Raw genomic sequence first — 26,450 nt, 5'->3', positions numbered from 1 at the left:
CTTTCTGGGTCTGATTTTCCACAAGGGTAAATCTCTGTTGTTCCCTGACTTCTGCTCATAGCTATACTGTTAGTTGTTTATGAAGTGTTGCAGATTAGGTATGAACACAGAACAGCCCTTTCACAGCATTTACAATCCAAGAAATGTAGTATTAATCCCAGTGGGCAATAGGGCAACGGATCATATGATTACTTGTTCTGTTCGTTCCGTGTGGAGCACCTGGCTTTGGCCACTGTCAGAAGACAGGATAAAGAGTTAGATAGACCTTTGACATGGCCCAGCATAGCTGTTTGTGCATGCTTACATTCAGCTGTTGTCATAGTTAAGGTTATTAGGCTTGATCACAATTCCTATATGGTTCTGAGGGCAGAGAACCCATTAATCAACTCCTGTTGAATCTGGAAACCTCCTGGCAGAAAGAGGCCATGTTTTAGAAATGCATGTATCTTAGGCAGTATAAAAAAATTGTTTCCAGTCTGTTCCTTAGAGAAATATTTTTCTTCTTTTAAAAAAAAATGCGCACCTGCCTGACCAAAAAAAAATAAACTGTGTTTTATAAATTTTGTCATGGGTTACCACCAGTTTGAAATCTAGTCACTTTAAAGGGGGGAAAAAAAAAAGTGGTCTCAGATGCCACATCTTCTCCTGCTTTGTCTGCTTATGTTTTGCAGTTTTACAATCACACTTTTATCTCTTCTCTAATTTGTGTCTGCTGGGCTGCTGCAGGTGTGGGAAAGCTCTCAGGAACAGAGGCAATGGTAAAAATAAAATTGAAAGACCATTTTTCAGTAATGATTGTTACAGTAAACATGTTACTTATGAAAATGTTTGACCTACAAGCATGAACTACGTTAACTATCACTTTATTGGAAATTTTGAAATGTGTAAAATCACTTTGATAAAGTTCTTGCGTTTAACTTGTTAAATGTTTAGGTGTCACAAACTCAGTTTAAAGATCTTGTTTGTTGATAGCTTATCTGGCCCTTTAAACTATTTAGTTGTGGGCTAGTCTCTAATAATTTCAGGTCCGGCTTTGTTTTCCTGGTGTAAATTCAGTTTCCTTCAGATTAACTTCCAACATTAAATGTAACAAACTTTGCATATGTTGTGTGGTGTGACTTCAGGGTTGCTGTGGCTACATGGTCAGTCTGGCAGTGTAGTCATACTGAGGTGAAAGGATAAAGAAGCCTGTATGAGCAGCAAAGTAAAATATAGCTGTACAGTCATACCCCGAGATATGCCCATTCGGGTTACGAGAATTCGAATTTACGAGGAGTTTCATTTAATACCCCTCCATCGTCTTACAGGGCATGTCCTCGACTTTACGAGGATACACTACTGTGGCTAGTCTGGGTCTCCGCCTCGGCACTGCAGCAGTGGTGCCCCCCAGCCCAGCTGGCAGCTGCAGGCTCCCAGGCACTCCTGCGAGACATGGATGCTGGGCACGCAGCTCCACCCCTGTCACTCGCCCCCCCGGGCGGCTAGGGAGCCGCCGCCACTTGCCCTGCGCAGCTCTGCCGTGGGCACTGCTCGCCACCTGTGGCGTTCCGTCACATTTAGTGCCTCAGCAGCTGCCGGCGGCACCTCTCAGCAGCTGCCGGCGGCACCTCTCCACTGCGCAGCCCCACATGAGCGAGGCATCGCTGCTCGCCAGCTGGGGGCCCCCTGTGCCTGTGCCTGCCTAGCTCCCTGCATGGCCAGCCCCTGGCACGCCCCCCCTCCACTTAACCTAAGCTGTGCTGAGGCGAGCCTTCCTCCCTCTGCCCTGTACTGCCCTGCCCGCTCCCTTGAGCTGGCCCTCCTTCTGCAGCCGCGGGTAGCTACCCGGCTTTGCGCCCCCCTCGCAAGTGCTCTTCGATGTCTGTTCCCCTCGCAGCCCTGTCTCTGCACCTAGGACAGCCCCCCGACCCTAGGCTCTGCTCCCCAGGCCACACGACCAGGAGGACTTTTCTGAGCTCCACGCCTCTCCTGAACTCCCACTTCCTACTGCAGCCCAGCCACCGCATCCTGGTGATGATGCAAAACAAGGCGGCATTGGCTTCCTGGCAGATCTCCCTCCCCATTTTTTGTATTGTAATTAATGAAGGGAAAATGCCTTGTTAGGTTGTGTTATGATAACTAATGTTAACTATTGAAATAATTGTGTTGATTTTAATGGGATTTGGCATTGTTTTAGCATAAATGGGTGTAAATTTTGGGGCTCAGGAACACACAAAATTTTTTCCCAATGAAGTTAATGGTAATTACATTTTCGACTGACGAGAATTTGCCCTAAGAGGGGTTTTTCAGGAGCGAATTACCCTCAAAGGCGGGGGAAGACTGTAGTGTGTTCTGTAATTGTTCAAATGTTTTTGCCTAATGATAAGAGAGGAAATTTACGCTAACTGCTCCCTGGATTTCCCAGAGTTAGTTCAATAATGCAAAAACAGATCCCGAACTCTCTTCCAGAGTGATCTTTTTTCGGTAAGTGCAGATTACGCCACTGTCCTAAATCCCGTTTTGTCAACTTCAAAGGGTGGCCCACCAAGGCTCTCAGTTCATCCCATGATCTGCCCCAATGAGGGACACAAGCAGGGAGCAGCCCCACGTCTCTCAAAGCAGCTATCTCATCCATGTGCTGATTTGCACTGCATACCATGGGAAGGAGGGGGGTTGCTTTGCACGCTGTCCCTTGCCTACAGTTGGCCAGAACTCAGAGCCTGCCTGAGGGTTCCACTGAGCTGCTGGCTGGGAGCTGCATAGGTAAGCACCTCCCTAGCAGAGTCCACCTCTGGCACACCACCACCCCATCCTGTGCCAGGTCACCACCCTCTGCGCCCTCTCTCCTAGGTCACAACTCCCTCCCAGACCCTGCACCCTCTCCTGCAGTGCTCCTCCATTCCACAGTCCTCTTCTGCACCCATATACTTCTTCCCCAGGTCACAGCCCTCTTCTTCACCCAAATACCATCTCAGACCCCACACCCTCTTCTGCACTCCAGTCTCCTCGCCTGAGTTTCTTTTGCACCAAACCTCTATTCCAGATCGCGTTCCCCTATGTAGAAAAATGCAGCCCTTGATAACTTATCAAAATCTTGGAGTGGTCCCCATCAAAATTATTGCCTACCCCGTCTCTACTGTGGTTACAGCCAAACTGGCATCTGGCTACAACGCTTAGTCTGTGCTATAGAGTGAGGCCATAACCACATCCTCCCACCCCACCTGTGGGCCATTCTGTGATATCCCAGCTATGCTACCAGTTTTTTTGTGTGTGGTAACCAGGTCAGGAATCCTAGGTAGTACTCAGAATGAACTATTTAAACACGTTTGACTTCTAGAAGCTTAAAAATGTCTTCCTAAGTGGCAAATACTGACATATTCCTTTCAACTCTCCCTATTTCTATTGGAGCTGAAATTCTAGTTGCTTTCTGTTGTGTACCTTTGTTATCTTAGATATGGCACACTTTTGGGAATAATATTGAGTTAAGAGATGCATCAGTACCAGCAGGAGATCATGAGAAATTTGCTTGTGCTGGTCTTTCGTGTTGTGGCTTATGTTTACTTACTTTTTCCTCTTCCTGGGTAAAGAAGGGCTTTAAGCAAGTCTTGAAAGGCTAGAAATATCTTTAATATTAAAAGTAATATTGTATTCATTAATTAGATTCCATCTATGTATTAGTTACAATATAGCATACAAAATGTGAAAGCTATATCTTACTGTTTGGCTTTTTCCTCCAATTTCTAGTTGCAAAGCTCTAATATAGAAGGGTTAAATGACAATCAGGTATGATTCCCAAACCAGCTGAAAGAATACCAAATGGAAGAGAGTTTCAGAGTAGGGAAGAGATCCCTTCCTTTAAAAGACCCTGGTCACACCCGCAGGGTCATGTTTGATACCTGTTCACTTCAATAGTGTAGTCTTACTGACCTGTTTGACTGTTACCCCTTTCACCAGGTTTCTGGTTGCTCTGTGCTCTGTTGCTCTCATGGCACGGTATTTCCCATTTTATGGAGGCCATTCAAAAGGTGTGTTTATGTAAGGAATATTATACAGCTAAGTACGAGCTGTTGTCTCAATGCCTTGCCTGATTTCCACACTAATCAAGTTGAAGACTGTTTATAGAAGTTCTCAACACAGGGACCTTGAATAACGGAAAGAGGAGCAGTTTACGATTAAACTTCACTCCTCACTCCTGGTGTTGGTGATCCCCTTTTCCTGGCTTCACGATAGAATATAGGAGCGTTTGCTAGATGTGTTGTTCTGCTCCTATATTATTTAATGGATATGCCTCATTACACTTAGTTGTCTCAAAAATAGTCAAGACAAAACTTCACTCCTCAAAAAAACAGGAAATAATTCTACCTTTAAACTGAAACATAGTTTTTTATATTAATAGGATCACTTCTTTCATAGCTGATGCTTTATTATAATAGATAGGAGTTGCGTCATAACTGGCAGTTTTTTATGCTTTTTTAAAAAAATTGTCCTTGTTCAAAGAGGAATTTTGGGGACATTCTCTAGCCTGTTACACAGGTAGTCAGACTAGATGATCGCAGTGGTCCCTTGCGGCCTTGGAATCTATGAATTTCAGTGCTGTTGATTAAAGTTTCTAACAGGAGAAAAGTAGATGATTAAAAACCACAAAAAAGTAGTTTATGTATTAGAGTTGCAGTTTTCACTGACTGGCATATGACTTTTTCTGTTCGGGAAATCATGATACAGTAAACACAGAATTTGAGTAAACAAGTAGATACAGTTCATGAAACTTGCTATGTTAGTCATTATGCTTTTAGGATGAAGCCATCCCTAAATATGGAGTCAGGGGGAACCTTTATTATGTCTTATTTACAAGAGCTAAGTGTAGAAGGAGCTGGAGTCTTTTCCTTGTAGCATTAAGCAGGGTTCAAATAGGTAGCTCATACACACTTCAGTCATAGTAGATGGGAGGTAGTTACTGCTGGGCTGCAATCTTTGTTGTCTTTTACTTGTTTCTGCATCAATACTTTAAGTTCCTGTCATGAGTTTAAATACTATCTATTAGTACATCTGCCAAAATAAAGTTGGAAACGTACTAGGAAACCACCTTCCCTCTCAAGCAAAACCTTTGTATCTTAATTTTTTAGCTTAGATCTTGTGGAATTTGTCTAGAACAGAAATTTAAAGATGACTTGCAAAGGAAACAAAATGTGTTGCCCTTGTTGCTATGTGAAATGGTAAAAAGTCTATGGGGAAAAATCTTTACAGTTAGAAGCTCAAATTCTTATTATCTTTGTTTGGTTTTTTTGTGTTTTTCCTTCAGCACTGGTAGGCCTGTAATATCACAAGTATAAAGGATGTGAAACGTGACTAATTAAAGGGGAGGATAACACTTAATGTTCTTGATATTTATGAATAGTCAGAGAGGTAGCCATGTTAGTCTGTATCTTCACAAAACAAAAAAGCACTTTAAAGACTAACAAAATAATTTGTTAAGAAGTGGGTCTGTCCCACAAAAGCTCATCACCTAATAAATTATTTTGTTAGTCTTTAAAGTGCTTTTTTGTTTTGTGGTGATATTTATGGTTTTAGAAACAAGTTTTGTCTAAAGATTTTCCAGGCGTGTGTATATCAGGACAAAACAATTTTTCTTTTTTGAAGTGAGAATGTTAATCATGTTGCAAAACTTAGTGCTTGTCTCCCAATGAGCTCAAAAAAGGTGTGAATTCATGTTTTACTGAGCCAAGTTCTGATGTTCATTCCTGCGCTAGAAATGGCCAGTGTAGCTGGGGCCTTCTATGCCTTAGCTGGCCTTTCACAGTGCTTATCACCTGTGCTCTTTCCAAATGAAAAGTATCATATAAATACTAATGTCTGCAAGTATCCTCCCTTGTTATGTTGCATCTCACAAGCTGCGTATTTTGACTTGTGTCTTAAATAACTGGGGTGTCCTACAGATCTTTTTTATAAAAAACAAGCTAAGTGGGATGTTCACTGCTGTCATCCAAAATGTAAACACCTGTCATTCATCCAGCTGTCTTCCATTGGAAAGACAGCAGTTGCCCAAAGGTTTTTAAAAATATACATTAGGAATAGAGAGAGATGGGGGATGAGCTTTCAAGTTCCAGCAGTAATTATGTGGACTGCCAACGTGAGATTCAAGCCCCAAAGTCTGAATTCAAACTTATGCCAATTTTGAGATGTTTTATCCTTCTGAATTTGCTACCTCTTCAGGGTTGGCCCTGACTCACCATACAGGAGTTTCGTACCCAGTTGCAGCAAAAATCTCGTCCTTTCTCTTTAACAATCTCTACATAGTTGATATTTCTAAGTAAGCTTCTTTCCCAGATTTTCAATTAATGTTAAAAGTCTCTAGAATCAGACAAGTACATTTACCTTTAAGATTTAGTCTTCACTCCACTTTTTTAGTCTTGAAATACAGCCTTTGAGCCTCTTTTCCATTGCGAGCAAACTGGAATTGCATCAGGCTTTTGCAGCTTTCTACAGACATTTTACTAACATGGTATGACATAAAGATAAGACACTGGAGCCAGCAAGGGCTGAAAGATTTCTGCCAATAGTGTGGGAAAAAAAAATGAAAACCATACAAGGGACCTGGGTTTATTTTTAGATCTTGTGGGTTGTCTGACATGTTAAAATTGGCTCCCTAATGAATTAGGAAACTTCTTCATGATGCTGCCTCTTTAGAGCCCCACTCTTGGAGTTGTGCATCCCACTATGCAAGCCAAGGAAACACTTCAAAGTAGTATAACTCTTATTACAGTGGGACAAAGAATGTAAAAGCCTCTGTCCAGATCATTGCTCATTTCTTTCTGGTGCTCTGAGCCCTCTGCCTGGGTCCAACTTAGGATTTAGGAAGTTTCAGCTGTAGAATGGTTAAGTCAGTGTTGGTTCTTTGTATTTCTAGGAGAACTTGCCTGTTCAAGTGGTCAGAGAGCAGGAAAGTAGATCTAAGAGGTGGTGGTTTTCCCGTATTAAAAAGGCCATCTTTAGATAACAGTTCGGTACATTATAGCAGGTGTGAGCAAACTTTTTAGGTCTGGCCCCACTTTTCATCCCTGCTAGGGCCTCCTCAGCCTATCTAATGTAATCCAAACTGACAAATTTTTGATTGTTCATATGAAAAAAAAACCCCACTTTGGCATGTGTGAGAAAATATGTATGTAGAATGTAAAAACTATTAATTTGTATATAAACATGAATACACATACATAAAAACAGTATCATGTTTCAACTTTTTTAATGAGATGGATGAGCCTGAGACCCAAGACCTCATAATGTTGTGCTCCCCCTTATGAAATATCATGCCCCTCTGAGGGGGCTTGCCCGCCACCCCTTTGCGCACCCATGCTCTATAGTATAGGGAATGTGAATGCATGTTGATTACTACTTTGCCTAACACAAGAACCAGGGATCAACCAGTGAAATGAATAGATGGCAGGTTTAAAGCAAACAAAAATAAGTACTACTTCACACAGTGCCCAGGCAACCTGTGGAACTCATTGGCGAGGATGTTGTGAAGGCCAAAACTATAATGGGGCTCAAAAAAAATGGGAAAGATTCATGGTGGATGAGTCCAACCATAGCTATTAGCCATGGAAATCAAGGATGTAACTCCATGCTCTGGGTATCAATTGCCTCTGACTGCTAGAAGCTGGGATTAGACAATGGGTTGGCTCACTCAATAATTGCCAGGTCTGTTCATTCCATTTGAAGCACCTGGGATTGGCCACTGTGAAAAGTTAGTATACTGAGCTACAAGGACAACGGGTCTGACTGTATATTCTTAGGTGCTTGAAATATTTGGGCGAGAAGCACTCAACAGAATGCTTTCTGTGTAGATTTTATACCTGTGTCTGAAAATGTAGTTGGACTTGCGGTCTGTTTTACAGAGTAAGCCTGGAGAACTGTTGGATGCAAACAGCTTTCCAGCAAGAGATGCCATTGGTTTGATTCAAAGTATCTGGCACCACAAAACTCTTAGAAAACCCTGAGTTAGTGTCTGAGCTCCTTCACGACAGATACAAGGACATCTTTAGATTTGTCTTGAGATCAGTCCAAAGTCATAGGATCCTTTTTCTGCAGGTTGAGTCGTCAAGATACTCAAAACATCCCTTCAGTGTTTGAAAATGAGGCATCATAGGAAGATGTGCTGAGGATCCAGCAGCAGGAACTACTTCCCATCAGGCTAGCTCTTGTACCAGCAGGTTGATTCTGATGTGATTTTGCACGGGTGGATGCCTTGGGGTGCTACAGTTGCCAAAAGTAGCAGGATGTCCTTGAATCTTAAGCCACCGTTTGCTTTTTAGCACATTTGGAGCAGTCTTCTCACTTTGGATTTGGTTTTAAGGCTGTGGAAAGATGTCTCCAAAATAATTTGTTCAAAGCCTGAATTCTTCATTCATTAGATCTGGTGTTTACCTATAGTTGAATTTTCTCGAACTATCACCCTGTAGGGACACAGTCCTGTTTGTTTCAGTACCTGTTGGTCTGTCACAACATGATTGTTTGTTCGTTCTTTATTTAAATAGATTTCTCCCTAGTGATTCTGCACCTGGGAGGATTTTGGCTTACGGCTCCATTTTGACAGCGTAATAAGATCTTGGTTGAAGCAGGGGGCCCTGAAGAGGTTTGTCCACTATGGTGTTTAACTTTCAGGGAATCCAGAATTGTAGAGACCACTTTGTATCTTTTGAGTTGTCCCCCTGGTCATGTGTACAAAGGGGTGACTTCTGAGACTCTTTAGGGAAGGGAAGAAACAGTCTGGACAGATATTGGAGATCTTTATTCTTCCCTCGGAGATGTTTCTCGACTTCTTTCTTTCTCTATTTGATGACAGCGCTTGTCAAGATCTGATAGGTAAAGTGATTGAAATCTTTGGCATCTATGTAGTTTGTTTAAAACAAAGTGAAAACCCATATAATTAGAGTGGAGGGAAAGGCAACAGTTTATATGAGGTGACAGACTCCTGGAGCTGTTCAAAAATGTGGAGTTAATGGGTGTCTGTCCCATGTGTTTCCTGAAAGCCTGATTATGCATAAAAACAAAGAGCATACCAGGTCTCTCTTGGTGGAATCCTGTTCAGTTGTCTTTGGTTTGGAAGATGGGAGTTCTGTTTGCAGTGACACTTCACAAGCAGGTGCAGTAATTAGACATTGAGCCATACAACTCATTTTACTTATTAATAGTTTGTGAGCATCACAAGTATTGCATATGTGTGCTCAAACTTGAGGCTCAAATTTGTGGTCAGCGTGGACTTGCGAAGAATACTAGTTTATGTACATTATGAAGTAAAAAGGTTGAGAAACGCTGATCTAAAGTACCCCTTTTTCAAAAATCGGAGAGGTAGCCACGTTCATTTGTAGCTGCAAAAACGAGAAGTCCTGTGGCACGTTATAGACAGATATTTTGGAGCATAAGCTTTCATGGGCAAAGACCCACTTCGTTGCATCTGATGAAAGCTTATGCTCCAAAATACCTGTTAGTCTATAAGGTGCCACAGGACTTCATTGCTTTTTTTAAAAAAATAAATACCCCCAATCTTCTCTCAGGTACCCCTAAGGGTATGTGTACCACTGGTTGAGAAACATGGTCCTAAGGTAATCTGAGGCCTTAAAACAAGTGACATTCAACCTTTACAGATTACTGCACCTTTTTCAGGAGTCAGATTTGCTTTCCATACCACCAAGTTACATCTCAGTTAAAAAGTACTCACTTACAAAAACGTGGAAAATATCACAGAAGACTACTGCTGAAAACTTGATGACTTTCTACCATCTTATCGAAATAAACCAATTGGAATATAAATAATGTTCTTACATAAGGCATATGAAGCAGTAGAAATAAGTAGTTGTGTGAACGAACTTTCAGATTGTACTAGCTTAACTAGTATTTTTATGTAGCCTGTTGTAAAACTAAGCAAATATCTTGATGAGTTGATATACCCCCTGGAAGACCTCGGTGTATCCCCAAGGGTACACATACCCCTGGTTGAGAAACACTGCATTAGATGCGTCAAAGGTTTTGTTCCTAGAGTCAAATTCACAGGACTGTATTACTAAGTGGTGTTTGATTAGTCTTAACTAGATCCACTTGTATTTAAAAGGATTCATAAATCTGAATAAACGGTAATGTACTTTTGTATTGTGAATATTTTGCTCTTATGCTCCAGTTTGATAGATTTGTGTAAATGGCCAAACTTCTACACCTGTAGTTCATGTTTATGGTATGGTAGCCCTGCTTGCCCTTTGAAACTTAACGTCAGTGTGTCAGTGCTGAGCTGCAGCAGTTATTTTTTCTGTAAGGTAGTTGTGGAATCTCACCCAATAAGCACACACAGATCCAAAATGAAAATAAGCTGACATAGGAGTTCATATAAGGGACATCTGTCAGCTTATTAAACTTGTTAAACTTTCCACACCAACCTTTTTGAGCTAGTGAGACAGAAGTATTAGCTGCCCAAAGTAAGAGGAGTTCTGCTATTTTATGACTGGAGCCATTATAGGATTTATCCTACATCATTTACTACACTGACCTTTCAGTTGTCATCTGAAAACCATGTTTCTTTCCTGCCCTAACAGTCATTTTAAGATTGACTTAACACTTCCAATTCCAAGATCAGCTCTTAGTAGAATATTTCTGATGCTGAGGATGACTGTTCTGAAGTAAATGGACTTAACAGTAGGGTCTGGTGGACAGAGCACTGAACTGGAAGTTTGGGAAGTCCCTTATTCTAGTCCTAGGTCACTGTCCCTCAGTCACTGTTGGCAAGTTTGCTAATTGGTGTTAAAACTGTTTCACAGAATCACAGGGCTGGAAGGGACCTCAGGAGGTCATCTAGTCCAGCCCCCTGCTTCAAGCAGGATCAACCCCCACTAAGTCATCCCAGCCAGGACCTAAAAACCTCAAGGGATGGAGAATCCACCACCTCTCTAGGCAACACATTCCAATGCTTCACCACCCTCCTGGTGAAGTAGTTTTTCCTAATATCTAACCTACACCTCTCCCTCTTCAACTTCAAACCATTACTTCTTGTTCTGCCATCCGACACCACTGAGAACAGTTTCTCACCCTCCTTTTTAGAGCTCCCCTTCAGTTTCATTGATTGGCTTATTTATGTCGTAGGGATGTATGGAGGATTGTTGCACAGTGTCCTGAAGACAAAAAAGCACCAGCCTAAATATTCATATTTAAACATACTGTTGAGTAGAAAAGCCTGTTTGTGTATTGGTAGTGCTCAGCGATCTTGGAGGACAGCCTGAAACATGTTGCTTGTAAAAAAATGGAAATTTTCTCTGTGTATTCCCTTTACTCTGAAGCGGCGTTGGGCAACTCTTTTGGGGTCAGGGCCACTGACCCACAGAAAGGTTAGTTGGAAGCTACATGCGTATGAGAAGCAAAATCAAGCAAACAACCTCCTCACAGATGTGGCCCCCCAAACTGAAAAGCCAGAGTAACAGGCATTTACCTCGCTACCTTTAAGCTCCACTCCATAGACTGCGGGGGGTAAGGCTAGTAGATTTTTGTGGTGCCCTCCTCAGCCTCCAGGCTCTGGGGTGGGCCAGAAAGGAGGGGCTCCATGCACAGGAGAGGGTTGCCAGGCAGTGAGCTGGGGTGGAGATGGGTGCAGGAGCTGGGTGGGAGTGAGGGCTCTGGGCAGGAAGTAGGGTGCAGGAGCGGGCTGGGAGTGCAGTCGCCTACCTGTCGCAGGAGTTGGGGGAAGAGACTCTGTGCTGTTCTGTGTGCTTCAGGAAAATGCCCCGTCAGCACTGCCTCCCCATCGTGCTCATTGGCCATTATTTGGCCAAATGGGAGTGATGGGGAGGTGGGATCAGCACAGAGTGCATCCTGGTATCTCAGGAATCACTTTCGCCCTGCCCAGCACAACCCATGGGCTGGATCCAGTGTGAGGCTTGCCTGGATCGGGCCCGCAGGGCTTGGGGCTCCTGCCTCAGACCCCCATCTTCCACAGCAGCACAAGGTGGCCATCACTGGCTCTCCAGTCATGGGCCCCCTGCAGGGGATGGTGGGGGAGCTGAGCTCCGAGTCTCGTGGGTCCAATCCAGGCAAGCCGTGGGCCATAGGTTCCCCATCCTGGTCTGAAGGAACATTTTGACCCTCGAGTTATGGATCTGATAGTGATTAGGTTCTCCCATCAGAGGCCTCCTAAGAGCTCTGCAGAGATGGTTCCCCATTTGTTAATTAGGGCAGTACTTAATGTACATCAATAACTAACTGAAGTTCGTAAGGAAAGTAGAAGTTGGGATCCCTGATTGTTAATTCTCCTGATGCCTTCCTCATTACTCATGTATTAAATTTATTGATTAAAAGGAATTGCAGTTGGGTCATAGTCACACTCCATTAATACTGCTTTATATTGGAATATTGCAGCAGACTGGGAGACGGAAACATCGCCGTTAATGGTTTTAACTTGTGACTGAACCAAACCTTTTTGCCTTTCAGTGCTGTAGCCTTCTCTACAAAGCATTGGCTGCTTTGATTTTTTTTAAAGATAATGTAACTTAATGTTTAAAAATAGTTCTCTTTTAGTGTTGTATCAGCACATCATAATTGGCTCCTCTGCCATCTCTCTAGAGACCCCTGGGTTTTTTTGGCATTGTAAATCAAATTAACATTAGATTGCCATAATTTTCCTTCTTTCAGTGGGAGGCCACCTGACAGCACTAAAAGCAGCCAAGTAGAATTAAATGCACCAGGACTTGCCTTTTGTCGTAGAAAAGACATGGGGAAGATTCTGCTTAAAAGTGTAAACAGTTAATGCCAACTTAGAAACTTTAAAGGTGATTAGCAAGAGGAGTTCCACTCTTCCTGTTTTGGGGCTATTTCCTGATGCATTTGAGTGGGGAAGAGGGTTGTCTTTAAATCACTGTCTTGCCACATTAATGGTTCTGCCCCTGTGGTTCATTGACTTCATTGTGGGCAGGTGCCATCAAGCTTTCATCCCCCCCATATCCGAGCTACCACGAAATTTAAATTGTCCTGCTTGGCTGTGTACTCATCAGTCACTAAGGTGGTGCTGACGGAGAGTTCAGTTTTTAATGGAAGCAAAGATTCTGCAGAAACAAATAGCAATAATCCCTCTTCCTGGAGTGTTCACATTCTGAACACTTGCCATCCTATGTTAAAGGTCTGGGAAAGTGACTGTTTTGTTTAACATGAGGGCTGGAGGTAGAAGCAGGGGAACTACTTCTAATACTTGAGGAACTGACACTTGGTAACAATTGGGTTGTTCAACTATTTTTCAATGCTATTAAATTTCATGTCTAAAAATATTCTGAATATTAAATTTTAGATGGGTCAGTGTGCCAAGTTTCCAGTGTCATGACTAACATGTTGTCATCTGGACTTAACATTTTCCTTTACTTAATACATTAGTATCGAGAGCAAACATGAAGTCACAATCCTAGGAGGACTCAATGAATTTGTAGTGAAGTTTTATGGACCACAAGGAAGTAAGTATATATCTTGTGACTCATGATTCTTTTTATAGTTAAAACATTTTATGGTTTCAGGAGAAACACAAATATCTAACTAGTGCCTCAGTTGTCCATATGTAGTAACTGGGAGTACCCAGAAAATCTGGAAGTCAGAACGAGTCATTGCGCTTAGATTGCATCTTGATCATAACCTATCTGATTTCTCCCTGCTGACAATAGGGGAAGAATGGGGGTGGGGTTGGAGAACTGAATCTCAAACATTAACATTGGAGGAACATCATCTTTTCCTATAGCTGAATGGCAGCTTCCTAGTTTTGATTGCTGTGCAAAACCAGAGCTTTTCCTTAAAATGAGGTTAAAATTTTAAAAACTCTGTGCAGCACAACTCCGCAAGCTCAGTGCCTGGGAAAATCTGGGCAGTCAGTTGAATATTGTAAAGTGCTGGTAAACAAGACTGAAGGCAAAGATACATTTTCCAAAAGAATTGTCTCAATTGCTGGATCTTTGTGTCTTGAATTAGTAATGTGTCTCAGGGTAAGTAAATTATTTTAACTTTTTTGTGTTCTGAATAAGACTCTTGGGTCTTCATGCTGAAAACTTATGTAGGATCAGTTAAAATCAGAGCCTCAATAGAGACCAATGCCCATCACATCTTAGGAGAATGGCTGCTATTATAGGTCTTTCGATCTGTGCTCTGTAACAAAGAAAGGAAGTTTGAAGACTTATTCCATATGGTAATTACTTTTTAGGTCTTCTTTTTACTTAACGCCGTTGTGCTTTTATTCTGTGTAGAATTCTGTAGTATGTTTAACACATGCATTTTTCTGTGATTGCAGCACCATATGAAGGTGGAGTGTGGAAAGTTAGAGTGGACCTTCCTGATAAATACCCTTTCAAATCCCCATCTATAGGTAACCAATCACTGCTTTCATTCTAGATCTATCTTGTTGCTGCGTAGTAGAGATACTATTATTTTCTAGCACTTTCATGAGTTATGTCAACAGTTACTGCAATAACTTATTGGGTTTTTTTAATTCAGTGACTGTAGTGGAGTTAGAGGCTTTCTTCAGGTTTCTGATAATCTTAATGTTAAACCATAATGTTAACATTAGCTTACAGAGGATGGTCTTGTAGTTAAATTACAGGACTGGGATTCAGGAAGACTGTATTCAGTTCCTGATAGAGCTACAGACTTCCCTGTGTGACGTTGGTCAAGTTACTGTCTCAGTTCCCTGTCTGTAAAAAGCGGGGGATATGTTCCTGTCCCATGGCATTGTACAGACACTCAGACACTACAGTGAATACAAAAAGTGCACTCACAGATATCTAGATAAAATTATTCATTAACATGAGCTAAGGTCTTTGTGTCCATTATACAGTAATGTGCATTCTTGGATTGACACGAGATTCAGAAGTAGGCTGTCAGTGACCTTCTTCCAAAAGCATGATTCAGAGGCCTGCAATGCAGAAGCTGAAACTGAGTTTTAGTAATCACCTTGGTAGAACCAATAACAATGTTCTTGTACTGTAGCACAGTAGATCCCCAACTTACACAAAGGTTGCTTTCCTGGACAATCTTGTGTACTGTAGACCCCCGCCCCCACTTTCGTGATGGTTGTGTTCTTGCAACCCCTGCATAAGTCAAGTTTCGCGTGCAACTTGGGGGAGCCAGGGAACTGACGAGGGCACCAGCCCCGGCCAGTTTCCTAGCTCCAGCCAGTGGAGACAGCCACCAGGTGATAACCTAACTCCCAGCTCTTCTTTGCTTACAGAGATGGGAGGGTGACCAGGACAGCTGCCCTCATCAGTTTTCCCACTCCTGTCAGTGGCAGCAGCCAAATTGGCTGCCACTCCTGATGAGCAGTTTCTCTGTCACTGTTGGGTGGCAGGTGTGGAGAAAACTCTCCTGTCAGTGGCGGCAGCCCAGTCATCTGCAGCCCTAACAGGAGCCAGGAAACTGACCAGCGCAAAATGAATTAAACACCATTTCTTGACTGAAGAGGGGCTTCTCCATAAATTTTGGTGCTGGTCACAGGCCAATTCTGAGCCCTCCAGAAGGGGCAGGTCCTTGGGCAGAAGGGTTGGGACTGGAGTCTACAGAGAGACAGACTGTGTGAGTGTGAGAAACACTTTTTGTGTGACACACAAATGTTTGGACACTGAGTATGTGCTGCAGTGTATATGTGTGTGTGACACAGACTGGGTATGATGAGGTAACTGGCTCTGTGTACATGGGGAAGTGAATGGATGTGATATACCTTGACTTTAGCAAAGCTTGTGATACAGTCTCCCACAATATTCTTGCCCATAAATTAAGAAAGTATGAATTGGATAAATGGACTATAAGATGGATAGAAAGCTGTCTAGGTGGTCAGGCACAAGAGGTAATGATCAACGGCTCGATGTCTGGTTGGTGGTTGGTTTCAAGTGGGGTACCCCAAGGACTGGTTCTAGGGCAGGTACGGTTCAATATCTTTATTAATGACCTGGATGAGGAAGTGGATTGCACCCTCAGTAAATTTGCAGATGACACTAAGCTAGAAGGACAAGTAAATACATTGGAGTGTGTAAGGATAGTGTCCAGTGTGACCTAGATATAGTGGAGGATTGGGCCAAAAGAAGTCTGACGAGGTTCAACAAGGGCAAGTGCAGTGTCCTCCACTTAGAGTGGAAGAATCTGAAACATTGTTACAGGCTGAGGGACCAACTGTGTAAGTAGCAGTGCAGCAGAAAAGGGCCTGGGGATTAGAGGATGAGAGCTGGATATGAGTCAACAGTGTGCCCTTGTAGCCACGAAGGCTAATGGCATATTGGGGTGTATTAGGAGGAACATTTCCAGCAGATCTTGAGAAATCGTTATACCCCTCTCTTTGGCTTTGCTGAGGCCACATCTGGAGTATTGTGTCCAGTTCTGGGCCCACCAGTATAGAAAGGATATGGATGCATTGGAGCGGGTCTAGTGGAGGACAGTGAAAATGATTAGGGGGCTGGAGCACATGACCCATGAAGAGAGGCTGAGGGATTTGGGCTTATTTGGCTTGCGGAATAGAAGAGTGAGGAATGATTTGATAGCAGCCTTCAGCTTCCTGAAGGGGGCTCTAAAGAGGATGGGGAGAGGATGGATGGAAGAATAAGGACCAGTGCGCTCTCAAGTGACAGAGCGGGAGGTGTAGTTTGGATGTTAGGGAAAACTATTTCACCAGGAGGTGGTGAAGCACAAAATGTGTTACTAAAGCGATGGTGGCATCTCCATCCCTAGAGGTTAAGTCCCGGCTGGGATGATTTAGTTGGCGTTGATCCTCCTTTGGGCAGGGGCCTGAACTTGATGACTTCCTGAGGTCTCTTCCAGCCCTAGGGTTCTATGATTATCTGGACCATCCCTGATAGGTGTCTATACTGCTCTTGAATCTCCATCACTGAAAGTCAACAGCCTACCTAGCTAATTGATGAATGCTAAGATAGCTCTGTTTGGTTTAGTCTTGGACCTGCCACAATGCACTGAATTCTGATCAGCACAGGAACTGCTGGGAGGAGGGAGCTTCTGCTGGTGATGGAAGTGGGTGGTCACTGCAACTGGGAGAGTACAGAAGACACTAGTATCCAGAAGAGCCAATAAGGTAGCTGCAGCAGAGAGGAGGTTTGTATTTTCTTTGGGTTACATTTTTTGCTACCTTTTTACTCCTGTACCTTAGTCTGGCTTATAGGCAGGAGCCACAGCTGAGTGAACTTTTGGCCCCTCTGTCCAGGGATAGTAAGATCTCAATAGTAATGGAAAGAGGGAGAAAGTATCTCAAGTCATTCTCTACTAGCCATTGTGACTGAGGTAGAAGCTTTGGAGGCTTGTGAGTAGGACAGTCAGAGGAAATACACAGTATGCTATGACTGGGTCTCATGTTGTTCAACTGATGGTACTCTCTTCAGTTGCCATGAGGCAAGAGATGGTATTTGCCCCACATCAAGCCTGGGATTGCTGTAATTTGGGGAAGTGAATGCATATGGCTTAACTGGCATGGTTCCTCTCTGCTTTGGTCTAACTAGTAGCAAAAGGCGGAAAGATCAGATAACTTCAGACAGATGTTAATGGTATAAACAGATGATGTGACTGTCTGTGACAAGCACAAGAAGCTTAATCGCTGGAATATGGATTCCACTATGCCATCTGCACACCGAAGGCAGTGCAAATTGTCTGCACAAGTTGGTGGGCCACATAAAACAGAACCAGTTCCCCTTTCTCCTTAATAAAGTGTATACTTTACGTTGAAACTTCAAGAGGAGTGCTCTGTTTGCAGCTTTCCATGTTTCTCTAGCATTGTAGAACAGTGTTTCCCAAACTTAAAGCATGCACAGACCCCTTTTGGGACTTCAGCCTTATCAACGTACTCCCTCGCCCAGTGCTGTCCCTGTGCTTATCTCCTGATTTTTAGAAATTTATTTTCTGCCACATACCCTTGAAATCCCTTCTGATAACACCAGTGGTGCACGTACCACACTTTGGGAGGCGCTGCTGTAGAAGAACTTGAGTATAGTCCATTTGAGTTTTAGAAACTGTTAACGTCAACTTCAATGTAACGTTTTTGTAACGAAGTTGAGTAGTGGCTTGAGGAAGTGTATTGAGTGTTTCAAAGTGCTGTTAATGAAGTCGTCTTTAGTCCTTCCTGTGCTGAAGAGGGACTCCAGTAGACAATTTCCAACCTTCTAGAAACCAGACGTTTCAAGAATTCATCAGCATCAACCATGGGCGTCAGTGCCTGTTGGTGTCTGATGCCTCCTGCGTTATTTCCTTCCATCTTTCCCTGTCTAGTGCAGAGTGGCTTAGTTTGGTGCGCAGCTAGTCTACAGAATCTACTGTATCATCTACCCAATCTCTGTGGGGTCTGCCTCTCCTGTTCAAACCGTCCATTATGCAAATACCAGGGTCTTGATTTTTTTGTTCATTGTTCATTCTGCAAATATGCCTGAATAGCTGTAATTAGCATTGTATAACTTTCTGCAGTAGCTTCTCTTTTGGCTATATTTTCCTATATAATTCCTTATTGGTGACCTTCTGCAGCCATCCTATTCTCTCAGGATCTCGAAAGCTAATATTCTTCTCTTTGAATCTTTCATTATCAACCATTTTCAAGAATTGGTGCCGATTAATTCATGTGTTGCTTTTCTTGATGTAGTAGTGAGTCTTTGCTGCTGGACAATATCTGAATAGATTTAGAATTGAGATCCTGTTGTCTTGTCTTTGAAGTTCACATACCACTTCTTGCAGGAGAAATATTAGCCGTAGTGTGATGGCTGCTCTCCAGTTTGGATAGTAACAGAGAGGTAGCCATGTTAGTCTGTACTCCAACAAAACAAAGTACCAGAACTGTAGCATTTTAAAGACTAACAATGATTTATTCAGTGAGCTTTTGTGGGACAGACCTACTTAATCAGTCTTTGGCTTATGTAACAACATGGGGAAGGAATTTTTTTCTTGGTAATCTGCTGTGTTAAATAATGCCTCACCCCAGAGGTGGCATTTTCCAAACGCTTCCTGTTTATAGTTTAGAAAGCATCCTGGTCCTTCTTGCATGAAAGAAGCAATATAAATGGAAGTTGTCATCACTAATGCATTTACAGCTTTTATTATCTTGGCCTGTGAGTACCTGCCTCCTACTTATGGCTATGCACGTTCATATTATCTTTGTGCTTGTCAGATAACTCCCTGGAATTACCAGGCTCAAAATATTCTTGATGCAAGATCTGATTCTTCTTTCAAAGCAAGTTCATTTTTCAGAAACTGGCATTTCTTTTTAGAATGCATGTGTACAAACTCAACAACCAGCTTGCACATCCTTGTGCCCTGCTGTGATTCTGATCTTGAGGCTTCAAATGTGGAGAAACAGAAAATTTACATGCAGCCACTAAAATCCTGGCCCTGGAGTGTTCATTTGAATCCGTCCAGTTCGGGGAACTCTAAAACTTACTATATTCTTAAAGAAGTAACTAATTTTGCCAGAAATGTGTCTAAACTAATTTCAAAACCCAAATAATAAGCTTTTAGTAGCATCCTAAGTAGCTGGTTTAGTAATTCCATCCCCTACCCATTTAATAATAATACAAAAAAACCCCCACCATACTTAAAAGTTGGTGTCTTCTGTCTCCAGTGGGTGATCTGTTTTGAGCTCTTTACTAGTTCCAATACCTGTTGGCCTTTCATTTTTTTCTTTTAGAATTTGATATCAATGGCAAAATGTGCTTTTTCTTTTACTTCTTTTTGAAAAGAGAATCATGAAATGTTTTTAAACATATTGTTTCAGAATCCCAAATTATGAGGATATTTTGCGTAAATATAAATGATTATCTGTTCACAGGCTTCTAAAGGCTGAGATTAGGATTTAATGAGTTTCTGTCCTTGATGTCAGAGACACCTAAACTCAAGGCATGTATTCCCTGGCCTACGCAGAAGTTAACTGATGTTGCCAATGGCTTGTAGAAGAAATGGAAACCTAGAAGCTGGAACTCTTGTTTTGGCATCTTAAAGCTTCTGTGTATTGCCTCCACCCTCTGCCCCAGTCATAAATCCCTTCAACCCCACCTCACACCACTTCCATATTGGTGCACATTACACAATTCATTCCACACATGCCTGGGAAAAATTAGAAGAAACTTTCTTGCTGAATTCACTTTAGTTCTTTACTACAATCTTTTCTCTGCAGTGTTGAGTGTAAGTGCACAAAATATTCTAAAAGACCATTAAGATAACGTCCATATATTCACATATCAGGTCCCTGTTTCTCCTCCAGTTTTGAGTTGTCTAATTTAGGTTGCTGTATCTTGCACTTGTGTAGTTTACTTTGGGATGAAAAGTGTTATCTGCTGTATATAGAGATCAGTGTAACCACTTGTGGTATAAAACACTGTAGCTGCTCAGTAGGACTTGTCAACACTAAAATATCTCCTAGGCTGTGCTCAGTTTTTCTTTTTTACTGCAAGTTCTATTTTTACTTGCAGCTCCTAGCTGGATTGCCTTACAATTAGGTACTTAAAATTTCATGAGTCACTTATCACCCGGATCATTATGAATTTGCCCAATTCCTATACCAGCTTATAAGAAACTTGAAAATGCTCATTCCTCCAAATGAGCTGTGCTTTGTACAATGCAAAAGGCGAAACACCAAAAGGCGTTATAACATCTTCTCCAGTCTGCTTTGTTGACACTGAACACTCCATGCAGATTTCCTGGCATAGTCAGGGAATGAACACAGGCAGACAAAATGTAGGAGCTGCTTTCAGCATGACTTAGTGCAGATTCACAGGGTCTCTTGTGCCAGTTGCTGAAGCCTGTGTCATGTGGCAGTCTACCTAAGCAATAAGATCAATTGACTATTGGAAGTGTGGCAGTTCTTCAGGTTTTGCTAGATTTTCTAGGATCTGCTCTTTAACACTTGATTTTAGTTCAGTTGGTGAATATTGCCTTCATAGTTAGGAAAAGGATTATCTAATGATTAATTGGAGCCTGGAGATCTCAGGTGTGCCACTGTTATATTGTGACTAAAGACCAGTCATTTACCTTCTCTGGCTGAGTTTCCCCATTCATTTTTACATCAAAGGTTGGAGGCATAATGTTGCAGAAGTATCTAAGATACTATAGGAAAAATACTGCAAATATGCAGAGTACTGTAATAAATAATTATAGCTGTGGGACGATTTACATTACTTGTGATGTTGGCAATGTAAACTGTCCTAAACCTTTTTTTTTTTAAAGCAACTTGTTATAAGGCACATTTCACACTGGGTTTACCTCTAAGAATTTTAAACTAACAGGCAAATCTTGTACTTAAATAGGTTCTGTGGTCCAGAGCTGGAGTACCAGATTGCAGAACCTTTCCCATAGTGTAATGAATGCCTCTGTACTAAGGTGGTGCTGTGCATATATCACAATGTCTGATATTGTCAGTTAATAGGCTGAATAATCTCTTCATCTGAGGCTCCTTAAAAGAACCTTACTCCATAACTTTCATGAGCAAGAAGTAATTTAATGCAGAACAGTGAACAAGGTAGTAATTCTCCATCACCTGTGAAATGGGTAGTTATCCCCACTTTACAGCTGGGGAAGATGACACAGATGAAGTGACTTACCTAAGTCCACAGAGAGAGTCTGCACTGAACAGGGATTAGAATGAGTTCTTCTAGCCCTGTCCTTGGTGTCCTCTAGATGATGCTACACTGTTTAAAAGGTCTTTTGGAGGATGATGCCCACAAATAGCAGTATTTCTCCCTCTAATTCTTTGCGTCTGCATGGCATATGAACCCAACTCTATTTTTAAGGCTGTGTCTACACATAGGAAAAACTTTGAAATGGCCATGCTAATGGCCAAATCGAAGAACTAATGAGGTGCTGAAATGAATATTCAGTGCCTCATAAGCACGTTGCTGGCTGCGGCACTTTGAAAGTGCCACATTTCGCTCACGTGCGGCTCATCTACATGGGGCTCCTTTTTCGAAAGGACCCTGCAAATATCGAAATCCCCTTATTCCTATCAGTTGATAAGGGGATTTCAGTGTTGGCAGGGTCCTTTTGAAAAGGACCCCCATGTCGACGAGCTGTGCGCAAGCGAAAGAGGACACTTCCTAAGTGCCGTGGCTGGCAGCATGCTAATGAGGCGCTGAATATTCATTTCAGCGCCTCATTAGTATTCTTCGATTTGGCCATTAGCATGGCCATTTTGAAGTTTTTGCTAAGTGTAGACGTAGCCTAAATGTATTGTGGTAGCATCCACAACCCCATTTTGCTAGGAGCCGTACAAACACAGCATGAAAAGATGATCCATAGCCCAAAGAGTTCACTCTCTGATATAAGACCAGACAACAGATAGAGATGGGGGAGTAGCAGGAAACTGACAAGTGTTGATCAGCATAGCAGGCAGCAGTCCCAGCACACCTGAAGCTTAACCAATGTATAATATCTGACCCCACTACATCATGGTTTAGAGGCAAGAGCACAACCACAGAGTTGCTGGAGCCCAACTGAACAACTGTATCAGTCAGTGTAACAGGATACTAAAATCACAGCTTCATTATGACAGTTGGAATATTAACTGCTGCACTGAGATAACAGGTCAGGAATGGCCAGCTTGTACTGCAGCTAGTTATGGTATTTGGCTGTCCATGTAGCAGTAACAGGCACATTACATAAGACAGATGTGAATCCACTGCCATAATTGTTGAAGCAGGTATGAGGTTAAAAAAATCCACCTGGACTTGACTTAGAGTACACATATGGGGATCAGAACATTGGTGGGGGAGAGGGGGACATGAGAAACAAAAAAAACAAATAGTGCATATAACTGACTACATGTTTCTGCTGGGTTCCATTGAAATGGTCTGAACACCTTTTAAGGGTGGCATTGGTTTTATTCCTGATGCAGTTTTATCCTGTAAGGTTGTTTCCTTGTCAAAGAGGGAAGAGACCATTCAGAGTTGAAATTTGCTGTGTCTGTACCCTTTTGTTGTCTTGTTTGCCTCAGCCAAGCTACTATTCCCTGCTCTTGTTAGAGGCCTGTGGCACGTATCAGAAAGCATCTTCAAGGGAACTCTTGTCCAGCCTATCAGCTAGCTGGGTGTACTTTAAGCATGTGGGCTGCCGTACGAGGCAGTGCTTGATGGAATGTGGCCTATTCCTGGTACAGAGGGGAAGCACCTACTGGTACAAGAATGTCCCCTCTGCTACAGGCCAGCATTGTGTGTAGTTTGTGCAGTTGCTCTGGTGGAAGGGATAGTGAGACAGCTTCCAGTCCATGTTCCTGTTTCTTGCTATTGTATTTCCAGTACCAAAACAGTCATTCTGTCTGACAAGAGGGACAGAAAGCCCCGATGCAGGCAGCACAGGCTGTCATACAGTCCATGGAGAAGTCTGTACTGGAAAAGAACCCAGGATACAGTGTCTGTGAGCCTTGGATCAATTGACTCAAACTTCCAAGTCTTAGGCTGTGTGGCTGGAAATAACAGTGTAGACATTCTCATGTGGGCTGGAGCCTGGGCTTCCAGCTCTGAAGGAGTAGCAGTGGGGCTTCAGCCCTAACAAGAACATCTAAATGGCTAATTTTAGCCCTGAAGTCAGTTGATCTGGCCTCTGATACTCAGCACCAATGTTCCCTCTAATCTTTCCTATCCAGGTATGGGTTTTTTTCCTCCCATGTGCAGAATAAATTTTGAAGTGCACCAAGGCATGTGTGAGTTTGCACCATTAGTAGAAACAAAACACCTAGCTGTGAGCGCTCTGCTAATAAGCTGGGTGGCATTTGAATCTCTTCTGAGCAGCCACAGAAGCACGCAGTTTACAGGGAACACTGCTCAGCACTGCAGTTCCTCTTTTCCCCAGTGTAGACACGTCCTAAAGTTTGAATGGCCTAGGGAGCAATTAAATATGAAAAGTGCCTTCGGAGGAAAAGACATTCGGCTCCAATTCATCAAGTAGGACCCAGATAGGTGCCTTTAGAAGTAGCAGCTAGTCATTATGGTAGGCTTGCTGTGCCTCTAAGGAAGACTGTGCTTCAAAGAAGGGAGTTTGTGATGGTGAGAAACCACTGCCGTTGGGATATTCATAGCCACATGTTACTTGAGTGACCATGACTCCAAAAACTCTGTGGTGTCAACTTAAAGTCTCCTTGGTGGCACATTGCTGTGAATAATCCATTCAGAGGGACATGTTTTCCAGATCTAGTACATGGTGCTATAGCACGATTTTAATGTGGATTTTTGACAGAAAATAGGGCAGTACCCTATATGCACAAGCCCGTCCGTGAAAGCCATGTGAAGTAGGTGACAGAACTTGGCAGTCTGTGCTCAGATCTAGAAGTCTGTAACTTCTCATACCAGAGAGGTCAACCGCTTAGTCTGTAAGACACAAGTTGACTTATAGCTGCTTCAGTGAAGGATAAACCTTTGTAGTTTCAAAAGTTTAAGGTGGCTCAGAGAATAGTTCACAGGTTAAACTCTTATTTCTAGATTACTGACATCAGGACACTGCTTCACTGTCCAGAGAACCAAAATCTCATTGTTAAGGCTGCAGGAGCCCAGTGAAGTCTGTCTAGTTTTTGAAATTTTATAGATCTCTTAATTTTGTTGGCAAAACCAAGGAAAGATTGGCAGCCTCTGAAGTTGTGCATATAAACAAAGGGTGTGTAAGAATAAATTTGTGTGTGGTTGGACTCTGTTAACAAAAGTAATGGCTACTTCAGGGCTTTCAAGGAAGTGTCACAAAGACCTGTGAAAAGCATTATGTTGAGGGCCCAATACATACATTGGGCCTTATACCAAGGGCAGGAATCTTATTTTTCTGAATACCTTCTTAATGAGCAGCCTTATTTTACTAATTAGAATGAAAGAGGATCTTTTGAGCAGTACAAATTTTATGCAGGTGATGCTGGTTTAACTTAAATGAAAATTGTAGAATACAAATCCTGTATTCTGTGCATGTGTATAAGGTAGGCTTTGATTATTATAACATCATCAGTCTATTTAGTTTAAAATAACCATTTACTGCTTCAGTAGATTTCTTCAGCATAGTGCTTATGCCAGACCATTGATGAAACTTTTACATTCAGCTTTTACACATGCAGCTGACAAATAGGGTGTCTTTACAAAGAGGCCATAATCTTGTGATACAGCCACACTAACGGAGACTAGCTTTAACTCTATCCTGTACTGGAGACGTGACCCGATTTTTGGACAGCGTGTATTAGACTGAAAATTCTTTTGATTATCAGCTTATTCAGAGCCCTGCATGACACATTGATCAAAATGTACTGTGGTATTTATAGTTATGGTTACGGAGAACATGCCAAAGTTCTTAGCTAACTGAAAAAGAGCTTTATGTTTAATAAGCTTATGACATCTAGCTTCTACTTCATTTGAAGGGTCATGTATATGTATATCACTGCAGCCATGCCAAGCCTTTATTTGGAAACATAAACTGCGGTTGCATGTATGCTATGAGCTAAAATTGATTTTATTAATGTTGGGTTTTATCAGTTCGATTTTGAGCATCCTCATCTTCCCACATACTCTCCAAAAAATCGACTTACTGCTGCCACACATTGCCAAAATTGACTGTTGCAGCAGTGTATTGTGGGAACCTGTCCCACAATTCCTTGAGCCCCATCACATTCTGGCTATTTTCACTGGTGCAGCATGGGAAAAAATGCCCCACAGGTGGGCGTGGGTATCTGACATCTTCCCACACTTAATTTCCTACATTTCATATCCCTCATTCCCCTGCTGTGTTAACCAAATTTCCCTTTTTCCAGGTGGGATCTGGCTTGTCTGTATGAGATGTGCTTTTTATAATTGAGGGGAGGGGAGGGTTAGTAAAGTGCTTAGGAGAGGTTAGAAAAAAGATTTCCGGTTTCCCAACTGACAGGTTTTCCAAATGGGATGCGAAAGCGCTGGATCTTTGGAGGCTTGGATATGGATTTAGACCTCCTAGCCTCAGATCAGTAATTTTGTCTCAAAGGCCCAAGAGCCAGCCCAGGGCACCAAGAGGAGGGTCCCTCCTGGACTGAGCAAAAGGTGCAGACCCTCCTGTACCTATGGGGCCAGGAGGATCTACTCCGAAAACCCTGAGGTGAAGCACCGTAATGCCCAGGTCGATGCCAGATGGTCATCACCGTGGTGGAACAGGCTATCCCCCTCTGTGGCATGGAGGAAGTCCAGGCAAAGGTGGAGGAGCTCCAGCAGGGCTACATCTGGGCCCAGTATGCTGTCTGACACTCTGGGAAAGAACATACCACCTGTCTCTATTACCAGTGGTCCCAGGCTTGGATCTAGGTTTAGACCTGGCAAAGAAGACCCTTAGAACAAGAATTTTCTTCCTTGCAACCACTGTAGCCAGCCCCAAAAATCGTGACCACGCTGGGAGACTTCCCCCAGGCAGCTAAAAGACCGCCAACTATAACCTACCCCCTGGCCTTTGGATAAATCCCATACAAAAATGTCCTCTGAGAGGACAGACACTCTAGTGACAAAGTATTTTCTTCTGTTGCC

The 26,450-nt window shown here is 42.6% G+C and overlaps 1 protein-coding gene across 1 annotated transcript in view; it reads left to right on the top strand.

The window, feature by feature from the left end:
- UBE2H (ubiquitin conjugating enzyme E2 H) overlaps positions 1-26,450 on the top strand; it is an 84,437-nt gene that overhangs the window by 27,952 nt on the left and 30,035 nt on the right. The window contains exons 2-3 of the mRNA XM_074975983.1: positions 13,372-13,448; positions 14,270-14,344. Of these exons, the coding sequence (XP_074832084.1) occupies positions 13,372-13,448; positions 14,270-14,344 (152 nt within the window). The remainder of the gene's footprint in view (positions 1-13,371; positions 13,449-14,269; positions 14,345-26,450) is intronic.

This window comes from Carettochelys insculpta, chromosome 1 (genome assembly GCF_033958435.1).
Source record: "Carettochelys insculpta isolate YL-2023 chromosome 1, ASM3395843v1, whole genome shotgun sequence".
In the NCBI taxonomy this organism is placed as follows: Eukaryota; Metazoa; Chordata; order Testudines; family Carettochelyidae; genus Carettochelys; species Carettochelys insculpta.
This window is presented reverse-complemented; position numbering and strand designations above follow the sequence as displayed.